The sequence below is a fragment of the Malurus melanocephalus genome, unplaced genomic scaffold, assembly GCF_030028575.1.
Source record: "Malurus melanocephalus ecotype Western Australia unplaced genomic scaffold, MMel_1.1 scaffold_411, whole genome shotgun sequence".
Taxonomy (NCBI): Eukaryota; Metazoa; Chordata; class Aves; order Passeriformes; family Maluridae; genus Malurus; species Malurus melanocephalus.
The window spans coordinates 90932-106985 of record NW_026623643.1 but is presented as its reverse complement, the minus strand read 5'-3'; the positions used below and the strand labels follow the sequence as shown (position 1 = coordinate 106985).

The 16054-nt window shown below is 62.3% G+C and overlaps 4 protein-coding genes across 4 annotated transcripts; 3 read left to right on the top strand and 1 right to left on the bottom strand.

The window, feature by feature from the left end:
* Positions 1 to 824: 824 nt before the first annotated feature.
* On the bottom strand, positions 825 to 1621 carry LOC130581457 (heat shock protein beta-11-like). The gene has a single exon (XM_057379565.1). The coding sequence runs from the start codon at positions 1555 to 1557 to the stop codon at positions 973 to 975; it is 585 nt and encodes a 194-aa protein (XP_057235548.1). The 5' UTR covers positions 1558 to 1621; the 3' UTR covers positions 825 to 972.
* A 902-nt stretch (positions 1622 to 2523) lies between these two features.
* On the top strand, positions 2524 to 3349 carry LOC130581458 (heat shock protein 30C-like). Its single transcript, XM_057379566.1, has one exon. The coding sequence runs from the start codon at positions 2602 to 2604 to the stop codon at positions 3208 to 3210; it is 609 nt and encodes a 202-aa protein (XP_057235549.1). The 5' UTR covers positions 2524 to 2601; the 3' UTR covers positions 3211 to 3349.
* Positions 3350 to 4229: 880 nt separating this feature from the next.
* Positions 4230 to 10596, top strand: KAT2A (lysine acetyltransferase 2A). Its single transcript, XM_057379541.1, has 18 exons — positions 4230 to 4472; positions 5062 to 5185; positions 5265 to 5410; positions 5776 to 5865; positions 5990 to 6171; positions 6409 to 6600; positions 6690 to 6796; positions 6937 to 7044; positions 7131 to 7267; positions 7401 to 7609; positions 7680 to 7806; positions 8048 to 8158; positions 8250 to 8393; positions 8581 to 8695; positions 8787 to 8823; positions 8959 to 9022; positions 9224 to 9308; positions 9528 to 10596. Exons 1-18 carry the CDS (start codon positions 4245 to 4247, stop codon positions 9719 to 9721), a joined length of 2400 nt encoding a protein of 799 aa, XP_057235524.1. The 5' UTR covers positions 4230 to 4244; the 3' UTR covers positions 9722 to 10596.
* Positions 10597 to 11294: 698 nt separating this feature from the next.
* Positions 11295 to 15695, top strand: DHX58 (DExH-box helicase 58). Its single transcript, XM_057379569.1, has 12 exons — positions 11295 to 11623; positions 11701 to 11902; positions 11990 to 12180; positions 12349 to 12465; positions 12663 to 12789; positions 12904 to 13086; positions 13160 to 13416; positions 13523 to 13672; positions 13895 to 14056; positions 14458 to 14648; positions 14837 to 14933; positions 15161 to 15695. Exons 1-12 carry the CDS (start codon positions 11456 to 11458, stop codon positions 15338 to 15340), a joined length of 2025 nt encoding a protein of 674 aa, XP_057235552.1. The 5' UTR covers positions 11295 to 11455; the 3' UTR covers positions 15341 to 15695.
* Positions 15696 to 16054: the final 359 nt, after the last annotated feature.

The window sequence follows — 16054 nt, the reverse complement described above, 5'->3', positions numbered from 1 at the left end:
CAGCAGCCAGAGATGGATCAATTGGAAAAGGGCTTCCCCGATCYCACTGGAACAATTCCATGAGCAGTGTGCAGTGCTGTTGCCATCTACTGGCTCCTCTCCCCGCGTGCCTGGTTCCTTCCTGGGTTTGGGGTCTCTGTGAAGGCAGATACCCTATGAAGGGTCGTGCTGCTTGTCAGAGCAGGTGCTCAGGAGTATTGAGACTGGGGCCCTGCTGCTGTTCCTGGTGTGTCTGGGGAATGGGCTGTCCGCTCTCAGGGTGGCTTTAGCACCAACGGGCGTTCCTGCYCGCATACCTGCTACCTGCCCACACACCTGCTGCCTGCCCGGGCCTGAGCGCGGGTGTTTGTGGTGGTTACGCACCGCGCCCGGGGTTGGGCTTTTCCCTCCCTGCTGCTGGGAGCTCAGGGTGGACTCCAGCACCCCTTGCCAAGCTGGGAGGGGGAAAACGTGGGTCCAGCAGCTTCACAACACACCCAGCCAGGCTGCCCAGTGTGGCTCCCTCCCCATTCTGTGTGCATTGGCCGAAGCTGTGGATTTGGAGTGGATGCTGATAGTGGTGTGAAGAAGGGGTGAGGGCAGACTGCTGCTCCTGCACAGGTGAGTGGGACTGCCCTTCCTGCCTCCTTCCCTTAACAGAACAGTGCTCCTAGATCCCCTCCCCTCCCTCAGAGAACTCTCTGGGTCTGCTCTCCAGCCCCATTTTTTGCTGCCCTGAGAAGCAAGATTTGTCAGATTGTTCCCTCTCTGTGCATACAGCTCCTCTGGCATCAAGAGCAGGGCACAGCCTCCCCATCAATCAACACCCAGAGAACACAAACAGATTCAATGCAAAAGTATTTTTATTGGATACAAAAACATTCCAGTGTAGTGAAAAAAATGACATCATTGCTGATGAAGCTTGTCTGGGCTTAAACCCGAGACTCGCTCCGGTCTGCTCCGGTCCTGCCGTGGCCATCGGGTCCCATCCTCTTACACCTGGGCTTTGTTGGCAGCTCCATCCTCAGAGGCTGCTCCGGTCTGTGGGGCTGCAGGGCTGACCTGGATGGGCACATTCCTCTCGGGAGCGGCCGGCAGTGCCAGTTTGGGGGCCTCGATGCGGAGCTGCCCATCCTTGGACAGGGAGCAGGTCAGCGCTTCGGCGTCCACCTCCTCGGGCACGTCCCACTCCCGCTTCAGCACCTCGTACTTGTAGGAGAAGGAGCCCTTGTCATCGACGTTCTGCGTCTCCTTCTGCCCCACCAGCACCACCTTTCTGCCCACCACCTTCACCGACAGCTGCTCGGGAGTGAAGTTCTTGACGTCCTGGCAGACTGAGAAGCCGTCTCCGGAGCTCTGGCTCAGGGTCATGCTGGTGCTCGGGGTGCGCTCCGCGGCGATGGCTCCGTGGTTGCTCAGGAGCTGCTCGAAGCTGCTCATGAACTCCCGAGCTTTCTCCATCTCCTGCTGCAGCTCGGTGAAGATGGTCTCTGCGTGCGGCCAGAGGGTCCTCACTGTGCCCAGACGGCTGGCCAGGGAGCTGGAGGCGAACGGTGCGAGGTGCATCCGGCAAAGCATCGTTGCTTCTGCTGCTGCTGCTGCGGCTGCTGCTGCTGCTGCTGCTGCTTCTGTCCCTTTTCCAGTGGGTTGGAAGCGTTCTGCCCCGCCGCTGCCGCCGGACGCTTTTATTCCCGTTCCCCGGAGGCGTGGCCTTGTCCAGCACATTACGTCAACCTCGGGAGAAGAGCTCAGCCCTTTCCAGCCCGTTCCAGCGCATTCTTGTTACTCATCCCTGAGGAGAGGCAGCGCTGACGTCGTGCCCGGCATACCTTCGCCCTGACTCTCACCGCTCTGCTCTCCTGGCTTATAATTAGCAGCATCACCTCAGCCTCTGAGCGGGATGCCTGAGCCACCCCTGCCAAAAATCTGTGCCCTTTGCATTTCCCAGGCATGGAGTGAGTCTGGGCTCGTGTCCTCCCTGCCTCCCCCCACCCTCAGCTGTGGCCCATTTTCCCCCGTCTGTGCCCAGCGAGGTCCCCTCAGTAAGACCAGAAGTCAGCCCGTGGGCCAATGTCCAGTTGGGGTGCACAGTGGGGCGCTTAGGGGTCAGAACAGGATGGGGGTGGCSAACAGGGAGAGGGGTCTCAGAAAGTTCAAGAAGTGGCAGCAGATGACATGGGACACGTTGCTTTAGGGGTGGGACTGCCCCTGTACTGGCAGAAGGGATGCGCTCCCGGCACAATGGAGCCGGGGCTCCACGGGGCCCCCAACAGGGTGGCCAGGAAAGGGCTCTGTGGCCCCCCGGCCATGGCCCCAAGGGCCCTGCTGCATCACGATGGCTCTGCAGAAACCTGAGCTCCCAGCAGTGACTGCGGCTCCCTATTTGTGGCATGTGACTTGTCCCCAGAAACAGGCGCTGCTATTTTGGCCGGTGGATAATCAGCCTCTCAAAAATAGGCGATGGCTCCAGGAGGGTGCGTGGGGAGAGAGCGTTCTGGAAGGGACACACCCCTGGGCAGGGGAGGATAAAACCCGTAGCTCCCCTGCCCCAGCCCAGCACGGTTTCAGCCACTGCACCGAGCAGAGCTGCAGCACAACCGGGAGCACTCTCCGGGATCAGAGATGCTTTGCCGCCTGCACTTCATGCCACCCATGTCCAGCTCGCTGTTCCCGTGGTTSGGACCCGTCCGCACCCTCTGGCCACATCCAGGCACCCTCTTCGCCGAGCTGGAGCGGGAGATGCGGCTGGAGATGGAGAGAGCTCGGGAGTTCATGAGCAGCGTCGAGCAGTACCTGAGCAGCGGGAGCAGCCCCGGACGGCTCGGCATCACCGCGGASCGCRCCCCGAGCACCAGCGCAGCCCTGACCCAGGGCTCCGGAGACGGCTTCTCWGTCTGCCAGGACGTGAAGGACTTTGCTCCCGAGCAGCTGTCGGTGAAGGTGGTGGGCAGGAAGGTGGTGCTGGTGGGGCAGAAGGAGACGCAGAGCACAGAYGACAAGGGCTCCTTCTCCTACAAGTACGAGGTGCTGAAGCGGGAGTGGGACGTGCCCGAGGAGGTGGACGCCGAAGCGCTGACCTGCTCMCTGTCCAAGGATGGGCAGCTCCGCATCGAGGCCCCCAAACTGGCACTGCCGGCTGTCCCGGAGAGGAATGTGCCCATCCTGATGGGGCCGGCGGTGGCACAGCCAGCTGGCAACACTGAGGATGGAGCCGARCGGGCCAAGGCGTGATGAGGAGCAACGGGGGCCAGGCTGAGCCTGGCTASGGGGGCAGCTGCTGGCCGCAGAGCGGGACCGCGCTGGGACTGCGCGATGGCCCGGGRGGTGGCGTCTGCCCAAAACGTGCAGCTTTTTTGATATGTAATAAATATTCCTAACTTTTATTTGTGTGSTTTCTGTGTTTCTGGACTTGCCCAGTCCTGTGCTTTGCAAGTCCTGCCTGTGCCCAGGCAGCGCGATGGCAGGGTGGGGTACAGGGCTGACACCATGTCCCTGGCACCTGTCCTCAGCTCTATTCTGGCAGAGGAATTTGAGCGAGGGGTTCCAGGCTCTGCGTAGCATTAATAATCCCCCGGGAGATCCTGAGCATCCCCCTGAGTAGCCTTCGAGCTGATTCCCATCTTTGGGACAGCGCAGGGATGCCGGGACACTCCGCGTCCCCCGTGCCCACCCCCCCCGGCAGTGCTGGCACTTTCCAGGCACTTTCCAGGCACTTTCCAGTCGCTGCCCGCAGCTCCCCGCCCCGTCCAGACGCTAAACCGCGCCCCCACGGTACAAGTGGGCGCGGTCTCTCCTAGATGGCCATGCGGGCGGACCCGGTTCATTGGCACCGGTCAGGAGGCGCGGCCACGCTCCGTGCCGGCGGCGACAAGGAGGGGGGCGGGTCACACGCCGCTTTTGGAGAAAAAGGCGTGGCCACGCTCCATATTTGCGGGAGCCCGCGGAGTGCGGATCGGCCGCGGTACCGGTTACCGGAGAGGMGGCGGCCGGGCTCCTCCGGGAACGCACCGCCCCGTGAGGGGCTGTCACCGTGGGTCGTCATGGCCGGGCTTGGATCCTCTGTGCACGCTTCACGRCAGCCGCAGGGGGCTGGGGAGCGCCGAGCGGGGGTTCTGCTCCTGTTGGGGACAGCGGGTGCCGTGAGCTGGGCCCGGGGAGCGCCGTTCCGGTAGCACCGAGCGCTCCCCCGCCGCTGTCACGGACTACAGATCCCAGCATTCCCGGCGCGCAGGCGCAGTGGGCGCGGGRCGCACGCCGGGCCCGGCATGGCGGAGCCGGAGGCCGCGCAGCCCGGGCGGCCCCCGCCGGGCCCGGGCACCGCAACCGCGGCGGCGGCGGGGGCGAGCGGGGCGGCGGCCGGAGGAGCGGGATCCAGCGATCCGGCACGGCCCGGGCTGAGCCAGCAGCAGCGGGCGAGCCAGCGCAAGGCGCAGGTGCGGGGGTTCCCCCGCGGGAAGAAGCTGGAGAAGCTGGGGGTCTTCTCGGCCTGCAAGGTGGGGGACATCGGTACTGAGGGGACGGGGAGGGCGGGAGGCGGGATGGGAGGCTGTGTTTGGGTGGGGGATGCTAGGACGGGCATGGGTGGGGAGTGCGGGAGGAGGGGATGCAAGGACGGGTATGGGCGAGGGGTGCAGGGGGTACAGGAGTGGGGGTTCGAGACTTTGCACGGGTGGGGGATGTGGGAGGAGGATGATGGCCTGAGTGGGGGATGCAGGAGAGAGCTGCAAGGACGATTATGGGTGTAGGATGGGGATTTTAGGGGGTGCCGGAGGGTGAGTGTAAGGAATGCTCAGACAAAGGATGCAGGATTGGGTGCTGGGATGTGCATGGGGTGCGGGGCGGGGTCGCTGGGCCGTGCTGGGGAGGGGGTGCAGGGAGGGAGCTGTGAGCTGTCCAAGGGAGGTGCAGGATTCTCTCTGGGCAGGGTCCTGGAGCTGCACAGGGGSCTGTTGGGATGGGGGCTGAGAAAAGCTGGGGTGGGTGAAAAGGAGTAGGTGGGAGCCAGGGAAAGTGTTTGACTGGAGAAGGCCACAGTGTCAGTGTGTGGGCTACTGTGACGGCCACTCCTGTCCCTCATCCCAGGCCAAYGACACCTGCAAATGCAACGGCTGGAAGAACCCCAACCCCCCCACAGCCCCTCGAATGGACCTGCAGCAGCCCGTGACCAACCTGAGCGAGCCGTGCCGCAGCTGTGGCCACGCMCTGGGTAACTCCTGTGGCAGCTCCCCAGGCAGGCTGAGCCCTGCTGACCCCCTGGTCTCACCAYGGCTTTCTGTCTGGCACAGCTGACCACGTGTCCCACCTGGAGAACGTCTCAGAGGAAGAGATCAACCGTCTGCTGGGCATGGTGGTGGATGTGGAGAACCTTTTCATGTCGGTGCACAAGGAGGAGGACACGGACACCAAGCAGGTGTATTTCTACCTGTTCAAGGTGTGTCTGGGGCTGTGTGTGTCTCACTGCCCTGCTCGTGGGGGGACTTGGGCGGGGTTCTTGCTCATTGTGGGGGAGCTGGGGCTGCTGGTCTGCTGTTTGTGCACTGTTGGAGCTGGGGCTGAACTATCCTGGCTACCCAGAGACCTGGAACACTGACCCTCTCCTACACTGATGCTCTCCTGGCCGTGAATTCCCTGTGGGAGTGATTTTAGGGGATGAACAGGTGTTCTCCAAGGGAAACCCCAATGCCTTTGTGGCTGCAGAAACTGGAACAGTCCCATGGCAGCGTTCAGCCACCTCCAGCACTCCTGGACCATCTGGTTCCTGGCACTGTGGTGACTGTGTCCGTGGTGTCTTTGCAGCTGCTGCGCAAGTGCATCCTGCAGATGAGCCAGCCTGTGGTCGAGGGGTCCCTGGGGAGCCCCCCCTTTGAGAAACCAAACATTGAGCAGGTGAGGCTGCTGTCAGGCTCGTGCACTGCCTTGATGACTTGTCCTGTGTTCTGCTGCCCTGGTACAGAAGAACTCAGAGCAGCCCCTGGCACCCTCCCACCATCCCATCCCCTCCCCTCCGCAGGGAGTCCTGAATTTTGTGCAGTACAAGTTCAGCCACTTGCCACCCAAGGAGCGCCAGACCATGTAYGAGCTCTCCAAGATGTTCCTGCTGTGCCTCAACTACTGGAAGCTGGAAACCCCGTCCCAGTTCCGCCAGCGCTCCCAGAACGACGATGTGGCCACTTACAAGGTCAACTACACCAGGTGAGGGCAGGGGGAGSACTGAGCCRGCCTCCCTGGGCTCCAGSTCCCAGGACTCTCCCCARCTCTCCCAGAATGTTGGTYCAYYAGGAGGGCAAGCACCCACTGGGGCTGGTGCTTCTAAATGTCACCCAGCCCTTCACCCACTGCTCTTCTGGGCCCTGCTCCTGCCAGCGTTGTCCCAGGAGGGCTGTGGATGGTCTGGGATCTCTGTCACTGGAGCCCCTTCCTGTCCCACAGGTGGCTGTGCTACTGCCATGTGCCGCAGAGCTGTGACAGCCTGCCCCGCTATGAGACCACGCACGTCTTCGGGCGCAGCCTCCTCAAGTCYGTCTTCACGGTGACCCGCCGGCAGCTGCTGGAGAAATTCCGGGTGGAGAAGGACAAGCTGGTGCCAGAGAAGCGGACACTGATCCTCACCCACTTCCCCAAGTAGGTGCCCGCTGTGGGGATGGCTGCTGGAGCACTGAGGGGACTCCTCCTTTGGGATTCTTGCATGCTGAGGTGCCACTCGCTGCCAGGTTCCTGTCCATGCTGGAGGAGGAGATCTATGGGGAGAACTCTCCAATCTGGGAGGCTGATTTCACGGTGCCAGCTGCGGAGGGTGCCCAGCTGGTGTCTCGCCCAGGTATTTTCAGGAAGCTGCCCCTCTGTTTGGGGGTTGTGGGATGAAGGATCAAGGTGTGGGTGGGCTGTGRTGGTGGCARTGGCTGCCAGGGTGTGACAAGGAGCTTTCTGGTGGTCATGGGCACTATGGGTCTGTTCCAGCTGCAGTCAGCACCGTCGCCGTGCCCACCACACCTCTGTTCAGCAAGAAGCTCAGCAGCAGCAGCTCAGCCACCAGCCTGGATGCCAGCACCCCAGAGCCCCTGCCAGGTAAGGTGCCATGAGCCCACACCACAAAGCTGGAACTGTCCGTGGTCCCTCCCAGCGCTGGATGTGCCACTGTGCTCCAATCTCAGGGGAGAAGAGGAAGCTGCCCGAGAGCCTGACCCTGGAGGATGCCAAACGGATCCGTGTCATGGGWGACATCCCCATGGAGCTGGTGAACGAGGTCATGCTGACCATCACGGACCCTGCTGCCATGCTGGGCCCCGAGGTACGGACTGGGGAAGCTGGGGCGGCTTTGATGCTCTCCGGGCCCCACAGAGCTGCTTTCCCAGTGTGCCAGGGTAGAGCAGGGCTCCCCCAACACAGATTGTGCAGAGTCAGTGACCCCYCCATGCCCCCAGACCAGCCTGCTGTCRGCCAACGCGGCGCGGGACGAGACGGCGCGGCTGGAGGAGCGCCGCGGCATCATCGAGTTCCACGTCATCGGCAACTCGCTGTCGCAGAAATCCAACAAGAAGATCCTGATGTGGCTGGTGGGGCTGCAGAACGTCTTCTCGCACCAGCTGCCCCGCATGCCCAAGGAGTACATCACCCGCCTCGTCTTTGACCCGTGCGTGGCTGGGGGGTGCGGGGGGGCCGCTCTGGGGGGCTCCCCTCACCCGTGGCCGTGCTGCCCGCAGGAAGCACAAGACCCTGGCGCTGATCAAGGAYGGCCGAGTGATCGGGGGCATCTGCTTCCGCATGTTCCCCACGCAGGGATTCACCGAGATCGTCTTCTGCGCMGTCACCTCCAACGAGCAAGTGAAGGTGAGAGTGGGGAGGAGGGACAGGGGTACACATGTGTGCCCCCCAAAGTCTGCCAGGGCTGGATGATCGCTCTGTAGCTGGTGCAGGGCTGCCCCAACCCCTTGGGCAACCAGAGCTGCTCGGCACTGGCCAGCTCCAAGTGGTGGAAGTTGCTCCAGGACATTTTCTAGCTTTTTCCGTGGGTGGGAGGGGACTGTGTATCCCAGCCTGGGGGGTCCCTGTCTCACKGTGTTTCCCCAAGGGCTATGGGACGCACCTGATGAACCACCTGAAGGAGTACCACATCAAGCACAACATCCTCTACTTCCTCACCTATGCGGATGAGTATGCCATTGGCTACTTCAAAAAGCAGGTGGGCTCCTTCCCCTGGGCAGCTGCCCCCAGCCCTGCTGCACACCTGCCCCCTCCCACCTACCCCATCCCGCCTKCCTGCTCTCTCCTAGGGCTTTTCCAAGGACATCAAGGTCCCCAAGAGCCGCTACCTGGGGTACATCAAGGACTACGAGGGTGCGACCCTGATGGAGTGTGAGCTGAACCCCCGCATCCCCTACACYGAGCTTTCACACATCATCAAGAAGCAGAAGGAGGTACGGCCCAGGGATGGGCAGGAGTGTGGGAGGGGCACCGGGGAAGCAGAGAAGAGGTGCGGAGCTGTGCTGGCCCTGAGAACAGACTTGCAGGGTGGAGAGGGGGCACTGGTGGTGGTGTCACACATCATGGTGTGTCTCTCTGGAGCATCCTGCTGCCCCTACTCATCTGCCCCCTTCCCTGCAGATCATCAAGAAGCTGATTGAGAGGAAACAGGCACAGATCCGCAAAGTCTAYCCAGGCCTGACCTGCTTCAAGGAGGGCGTGCGGCAGATCCCCATCGAGAGCGTGCCTGGCATCCGTGAGTCCTGGCAGGGGGCTGGCAGGAGGGCTCTGTCCTTCCTTCCCGTGGCTGAAGGGCACACGTGGTGACACTGACACTTRTCTTCCAGGAGAAACAGGATGGAAACCATTGGGGAAGGAGAAGGGGTGAGTGCTGCATGGGGAAGGGGAATAGACCTGCAGCAGCAGGGCTGGGGGTTCAGCTCAGGCTGTGCCTCAATCCTGGCATTGTCGTGGCTGTGGAATGGGGAGAGGCTGATGGGCACTGGCTTTGTCCTGCAGGAAGGAGCTGAAGGACCCAGACCAGCTCTACAAYATGCTGAAGAACCTCCTGGCTCAGATCAAGGTGTGGGAAGGAGGGGACCTTCCCTCCAGGGTGCCTGTGTGCCTCACAGCCCTCAGAGCTGCTTCCCCTGGAATGAGTACATGGCTTTGCCCTTGGGGGCTGCGGGGGTGACCCGCGGGGGGCAGGGAACAGGACCCCTGGGTGCTGGAGTGACCAAGGGTTGTGTGGTCACTGCTCCAACTGCCCCCTGCCTCTTTCCAGACCCATCCCAGTGCGTGGCCTTTCATGGAGCCGGTGAAGAAGTCAGAAGCACCGGACTACTATGAGATCATCCGCTTCCCCATTGGTAGGTTGCTGTGTCAGGACAGGATGGTAGCAGAAGGGGCTGAAAATCCCCCATTTATTATGGGGTTTTTGCTGGGGACTCATGTTTGGGGTGATGGGAACCTTGGGATAGTCCAGTGTGAGACAGGGATGAGTTGGGCCCCGTGATCGGTGTCCAGCTCAATGGCTGAGGAGTGTAGAGACCTGGGGGGAGGGGTCCTGACCCTTTCCCACCCCCYAGATCTGAAAACCATGACAGAGCGCCTGAAGAACCGCTACTAYGTCACCAAGAAGCTGTTCATCGCTGACCTGCAGCGCATCATCACCAACTGCCGCGAGTACAACCCGCCCGACAGCGACTACTGCAAGTGTGCCAACACCCTCGAGAAGTTCTTCTACTTCAAGCTGAAGGAGGGGGGGCTCATCGATAAGTAGGGGGGCTGTTCTGGAGCTGCTGTGGCCACCGGTSCTCCCATGGGAGGGACAGGGCTCCTGTGGGATCCAGCCCCACTTGCTGTGGGTAGGAGCTGCTGGAGGGATTGGTGCTGCTGAGCAGCCTGGGGAGCTGGGCTTTCCTGCTTTGGGGGTGAGGGGCCAGGGGGGCTGGTGCTTTTATCACTGAGGTGCTCTGGCTGCCTCTCCTGGGGAGTGGGGGTGAGCCTGGAGCTGTCTCATTGGGATGTGCCCAGGACAGGGACAGCACTGAGCTCCTGCCTCTGCCCGGGGAGGGGGAGCCCCTTGGCCCCTGTGCATCCCCCCTACCTGGGATTGTGCCTTCTGCCCTGGCTCCCTGTGACAGGGCAGGGGCACACAAGTGCTTTGGTTTCTGCTCCGTCCACKTCCAAGCAGCCCCTCCCCATCACGTTGAATGTACAGCGGGGTCAGCCCCGTGGCTGCCCGCAGCGGTGCTGCTCCTGGGCCAGGGTCCTGTGGGGTGGGGGGCTCTGCCCTGCACACCCAGCTCCTGCTGCCTCTGTCAGCTCTTCCTTCACCCCGGGGCAGGTCTGCCTTCCCTGCCTGTACACCTCCCTCCTGCCCCTGCTGCCAGCTGGGGGSGTGGGGGGCTGCCAGCCCCAGTCCTGCCCCTCTGGGTGCCAGGGAGGGTGGCTGCCCGGTGCTGTGCTGGCCTCTGTTCCCCCTGCTCTGCTCCAGCTGGCCACCCCTGCTCATCTCCCCCTTCCCTCCCTGCTCTTTGTGCCCCCCACCCCTTCCCTGCCCCATTCCACCTGAATGGTGTTTTGTTGGTTTGTTTGGTTTGTTTTTTTTTGTTTTTTAAATAAATGTCCTTGTCCAGCCCCAGCTTCGTCCTTGGGGCTCGCCCCAGTGTGGTGGGTGGGGGGAGAGCCTGGGATGTTCAGGGTGTCAGGAAAAGGAATCCACAATGCCAGAGCTTTATGTCCAAAAACGAGACAGAGGAGTCCTGTAGTTACTCGAATAAAGGGAGAGAGTTCACTGGGGCACAYGMCCGTGGGGTTTTTCTCTSGGGGTTTGGGAGGRTAAAGCCACCTTTTATCCCAAATTCCCGGCTGCACGTTGCCCTCTTCCCTTCCCCAGTGGTGGAGGGACTGGGAAGGTACAGCCATCCCWAACWGCCTACACMTATCCCACCCTGAACCTGTCATTTTACCCCAAAGTGCGGGTGCAGACCCACTTTTCTGTTTCAGGAATCAGGCTGGCTGGGCTCTGTTAGAAACCTGCTGCTTACGGTTAGGAGAGACATTAAAACTCCTTTCAAAGRCGTTAACACCCATCTCCACACACAGAATTGTTTGTGAAGACATCGGCCCGCAGCTTTCCCATCATGCGGGATGTTTGTGTCGGGGAGGGGAGCAGGAAGAGTGTAAAGGTTCCCGTGGGACGGGCTGGGGTGCAGAGGTTGGTTGGGGTGTACGGTGCTGTGCTGGGGACGCAGGGACGGGCTGTGTGCGGGGCGGTGCTGTGGCAGCTCCACTCGGTTTCGGTTTCTATTCCCAGCCGGAGCTCCGGGGGGATCGCCGGTCCGGGCAGCTCGGCTCGGCACGGCTCGGCTCGGCTCGGCTCAGTTTGCCCCAGCGCGGCCGGCGGGGTCCCCCCTTTGCAGGGCCCCCWCTCCGGGACCGGCAGGACGCGCCGCCTCCAGTTTCGTTTCCCGGYCGGTCCCGACCGCTGCGGGACACGGAGCGGCGGGGAATGGAGCTCCGCGGGTACCAACGGGAAGCGGCGGCCCCGGCCCTGCGCGGCCGCAACAGCATCGTCTGGCTGCCCACGGGCGCCGGGAAGACTCGAGTGGCCGTCCACGTCTGCCGGCGACACCTGGAAAGCCGGAGGGGCGGCAAGGTGGCCGTGCTCGTCAACAAGGTGCTGGCCTGTCCCGGGACCGCGGCAGCCACGGGTGGTGGCCCCGGCCGGTGCTGAGCGTGGTTCTGTTGGTGCAGGTTCACCTRGTGGACCAGCACAACGAGAAGGAGTTCCACGCGCTGCAGGACGCCTTCAAGGTGACGTCCATCAGCGGGGACACCAGCCACAAAGCTTTCTTCGCCGACCTGGTGAAGAAGAGCGACGTTGTCATCTGCACAGCCCAGATCCTGCAGAACGCCCTGGTCAGCGCGGAGGAGGACACGCATGTGGAGCTGACAGGTGGGTACCAGACCACTCAGGCTACCGGCCCCACAGCTCACAGCCGAGCCCCCAGCTAACCCAGCTCTCCTCCCTGGCCCCGAGCAGATTTCTCACTGCTGGTGATAGACGAGTGYCACCACACGCACAAGGATGCCGTCTACAACAAGATCATGCTGAGATACCTCCAGCAGAAGCTGAGCGGGGAGCGGGGCCTGCCACAGATCCTGGGGCTGACGGCRTCCCCTGGCACTGGGGGGGCAACGTCCTTCGAGGGGGCCGTAGAGCACATCCTGCAGGTGTGTCCTGTGCCCCTGTCCTCCTTTGGCACAGCTTTCCCTGGGGTACAGTGGGGTGGCCCTTGGGATGGGGGGTGATGCTGTTGGGGGGCCCAGAGGAGTCATCCCCAAACTCACCAGGTTGGCCTGTCCTGGGCTCAGGGTGGAAGCAGAGTCTTTCCCTCTCAGATCTGCGCCAACCTGGACACTGAGAAGATCACATCGGTGCAGGAGGAGGAGCAGCACCTGCAGAGCCACGTCCCCCAGCCCAGGAAGCAGTATGACCTGTGCCAGGAGAGAGTGCAGGTGAGAGATGGCTGCTCATGGGGTGGAAGATGAGACCCCCAAGCCCTGCTGGGTGAGGGTCTGGGTCCCTTCATCCACTTCGCTCAGGCCAGTGTGAGAAATCACCTGACCCAGAGCTCTGGTGCCGGGGATCCTGCAACTCTCTGGGTCCCACCATGCAACCAGCCACGATCCCCTGAGCCCCTCCCTGCCCCCAGGACCCCTTCGGTGAGCGGCTGAAGAGGATGATGATGCAGATCCAGCAGTACATGCAGGAGCCGGATCTCCCGCGGGACTTCGGCACGCAGATTTACGAGCAGCGCATCGTGGAGCTGGAGAAGAGAGGTGAGGGCGCGGCCGGGGCGGGGCGGGGCCGAGCCGCAGGGACAGGCTGTGACCGCGGGGACAGGCTGTGACCGCGGGGACAGGCTGTGACCGCGGTGTCCCCCTGCCCGCCAGCCGCGGAAGCGTTCTGCCGCAAGACGCGTGTGTGCGCCCTGCACCTGCGCAAGTACAACGACGCTTTGCTGATCCACGACGCCGTGAGGATGCTCGACGCCTTCCAGTGCCTCCAGGAGTTCTACAGCGCCGAGAGGGACAAGAAGGACCCCACCGAACAGTTCCTGGCCGCCACCTTTAAGGGTAACAGAGGAGGGTGGTGCTGGCTAAATTTGGGGTGCAAGGAATCGCCCTGACACCCCGCTCACCTGCGCAGAGAACAGGGCGAGCCTGCAGGCGCTTGCCGGGGACCAGCGTTATGAAAACCCCAGGCTGGGCAAGCTGGAGGGGATCCTGCATGAGCACTTTCAGCCCCTRGGCACTTCCCGAGGCATCATCTTCACCAGGACAAGGCAGAGTGCCCACAGCCTGCTCAGCTGGCTGCACACCACGGCCACGCTCCGTGGGAAGCACATCAGGGCTGCCGTCCTGACCGGCGCCGGCTACAGCAACCAGACCAAGCACATGACACAGGTGAGCGGAGCAGAGGAACTGAACTGACCCCACTCTGCACACTTTTTGGGGTGCCTGGGTCTCAGCCCTACACGCCTGCTGGAGCATCACCCCCCTGTCTACCCAGAATGAGCAGCAGGATGTGATCAAGCAGTTCCGCGAGGGAGCCCTCAACCTGCTCTTCTCCACCAGCGTGGCCGARGAGGGTCTGGACATCCCTGAGTGCAACATCGTGGTCCGCTACGGGCTGATGACCAATGAGATCGCCATGATGCAGGTCAGATCCTCCTGGGATCTGCTGGGATCCCCCAAAGCCTCAGGGGTGGGACAGGGGGGCTCTTGCATTCCCTGCTGGCAGCTCCTTGGGGATGAGCCCAGCTCCTGGCAGAACATTTCCTTGGCAAGGAGCAGGGGAGGGCAGAGGTGGCTGTGTCCCACAGGGTGACACAGAAGGGTCAGCCGTGTCCCCGTTCTRCTGACTGCAACATCTGCACTGCAGGCCCGGGGCCGTGCCCGTGCYGAGAACAGCGTCTACTCTGTCCTGGCCAAAGCCAACAGCAGAGAGGTGAACCGAGAGCTGCTCAACGAGAAGCTGGTGGAGCTCATGAAGAGGGCGATTCAGGCAGTGCAAGCCATGCCAGAGCAGGAGTACTGCCGAAAGGTGGGTGCTGGGTGCTGCCRTGGGCACTGGCAGGGCCAGGCAGCTCTTGCCCACATTTGCACCTTGCATTTGGCTGCCTGCTCTGCCTCGGGGCAGCACCAGATCCTGGGATGGGGTTGTGTGAGGGGCATTGGGCAGCATGTGCCCATCCTGCCCTGTCCTGCCTGTTGGTTTGTTGGTGTTTTGTTTTTTTTTAAATAAATGTCCTTGTGTAGCTAGCCCCAGCTTCATCTTTAGGGCTCACCTCAGCATAGTGGGTGGGGGGATGTTCTGGGTGTCCTGCGCTGTGGTTTGCACTCCTGGGATGATGSATTCCTCAGTGGCCACAGATCTGGCCATATCCACCATCCATCCTCTCCTGCAGCCCTGTGCTGACCCCTGCTCCTCCCCGTCCCCCCCAGATCCGGGAGCTGCAGGAGGTGGCCGTGACCAGCTGGCTGATGAAGGAGGCCAGGCTGAGCGAGCGGCGGCAGCGGCACGACCCCGACTCCGTTCGCCTGTACTGCGTCAACTGCAGCCGGGCCGTGTGTCGGGGCAGCGACATCCGCACGGTGGAGGACATGCACCACGTCAACGTCAACCCCAGCTTCAGGTAGGAGCCTCACACGGGCAGGGCTGAGCAGGCAGATGGGCATAGACAGCACCAGCCTGCTGCCAGCTCTGTGTTAGGGACCTTGGTACAGGGAGGTTGTAGGAACTTTGACCACGGGAGCACCTGTGCTGCGCTGTTTGTGTGACCTGGGTTATCATCCTTGCTGTCTGCTGGCTTCTTTCTTCCAGGTCGTTTTACAGAGTTTCTTCTGGGAAAATACAGTTCCAGCGGACTTTTCGGGACTGGGAGCCCGGCAGCCGAATCGCCTGCAAAGCCTGCAGCCAGGTGAGTGCCACAATTCCCCCGTGTCTGCAGCCAGGGCTGTGCCTTGTGCCCCAGCTCCCAGCTGAGGAATGAACCATGTCCCCCCTGCACACAGCCAGGTGATGGGTGTGCTGTGGGACATGGACACAGGCTCCAAAGGAAGGACACACCTCGGGAGCAAGGAGCTGTCCCACAGCCTGGGCACGCTGTGTGTGCGTGGTGTGACTGTCCCCTCCCTGCCCACACAGGACTGGGGGATGGAGATGTTGTACMGGCAGGTGAAGCTGCCCATCCTCTGCATCAAGAACTTCGTGGTGGAGACGCCGGCAGAGAAGAGGAGGTACAAGAAGTGGAGCGCCGTGACCTTCCCCATCAAGGCATTTGACTACCTGGAGTACTGCTCGGACACTCACAGCCTGTCCTTCTAGCACGGGCTCTGTGCAGAGCAGGACCATTCACAGGGCACTTTCAAGGTCTCACATGAAAAGGGGAGGCTTCCTCGACCCTTTGGACAGAGAGTCATGGCTCACTCCTCTCTTCCTCGCTGGTCTGAGCTGCAGCAGCCCGTCCCTTGGCTGCTGAAGGAGCTTTGCTGCATCACATAGAAAAGAGGAGATGCTGGGATTGAAAACCATCCAAACCCTTCCTTGCTCCCCATGCTGCTGCCTTCCCCTCCGCAGCCCTGCCAGGAGAACCATCCCTTTCTGCAGACTCAGGACACAGCCCAGCACTTCTCTGACTCGTGAATTCGATGGGTCTCCATTAAAAACGCACATACTCGACTGAAGGGGCAAGTCGGCTGTGTCACTGTGTCACTCGCGGCCAGAGCTGGCAGGTCACAGCGGGGACAYTGCACCAGAGCCAGACCCCGCTGTGCACTGTGCTGGCAGTACAGGGGTCTGGAGGGGACAGTGGAGCCTGTGAGGCTGCCCCGGCCCTACCCCACCGCAGAGAGTGCCGGAGGGACCCATCTCACCCACCCACCCAAGGGAGGGACCCATCTCACCCACCTGAACGACCCTAAACCTGGGGGCAGCCCCAGGGGTCCCTGCGGGGCTCCGGGCATCCCCTCGATCTTCACCGGGGCCGCTCTGGGAAGCTCGTGGCGTCCGAGCCCGAGCGCTGGGGGAGCCGCGGGCTTG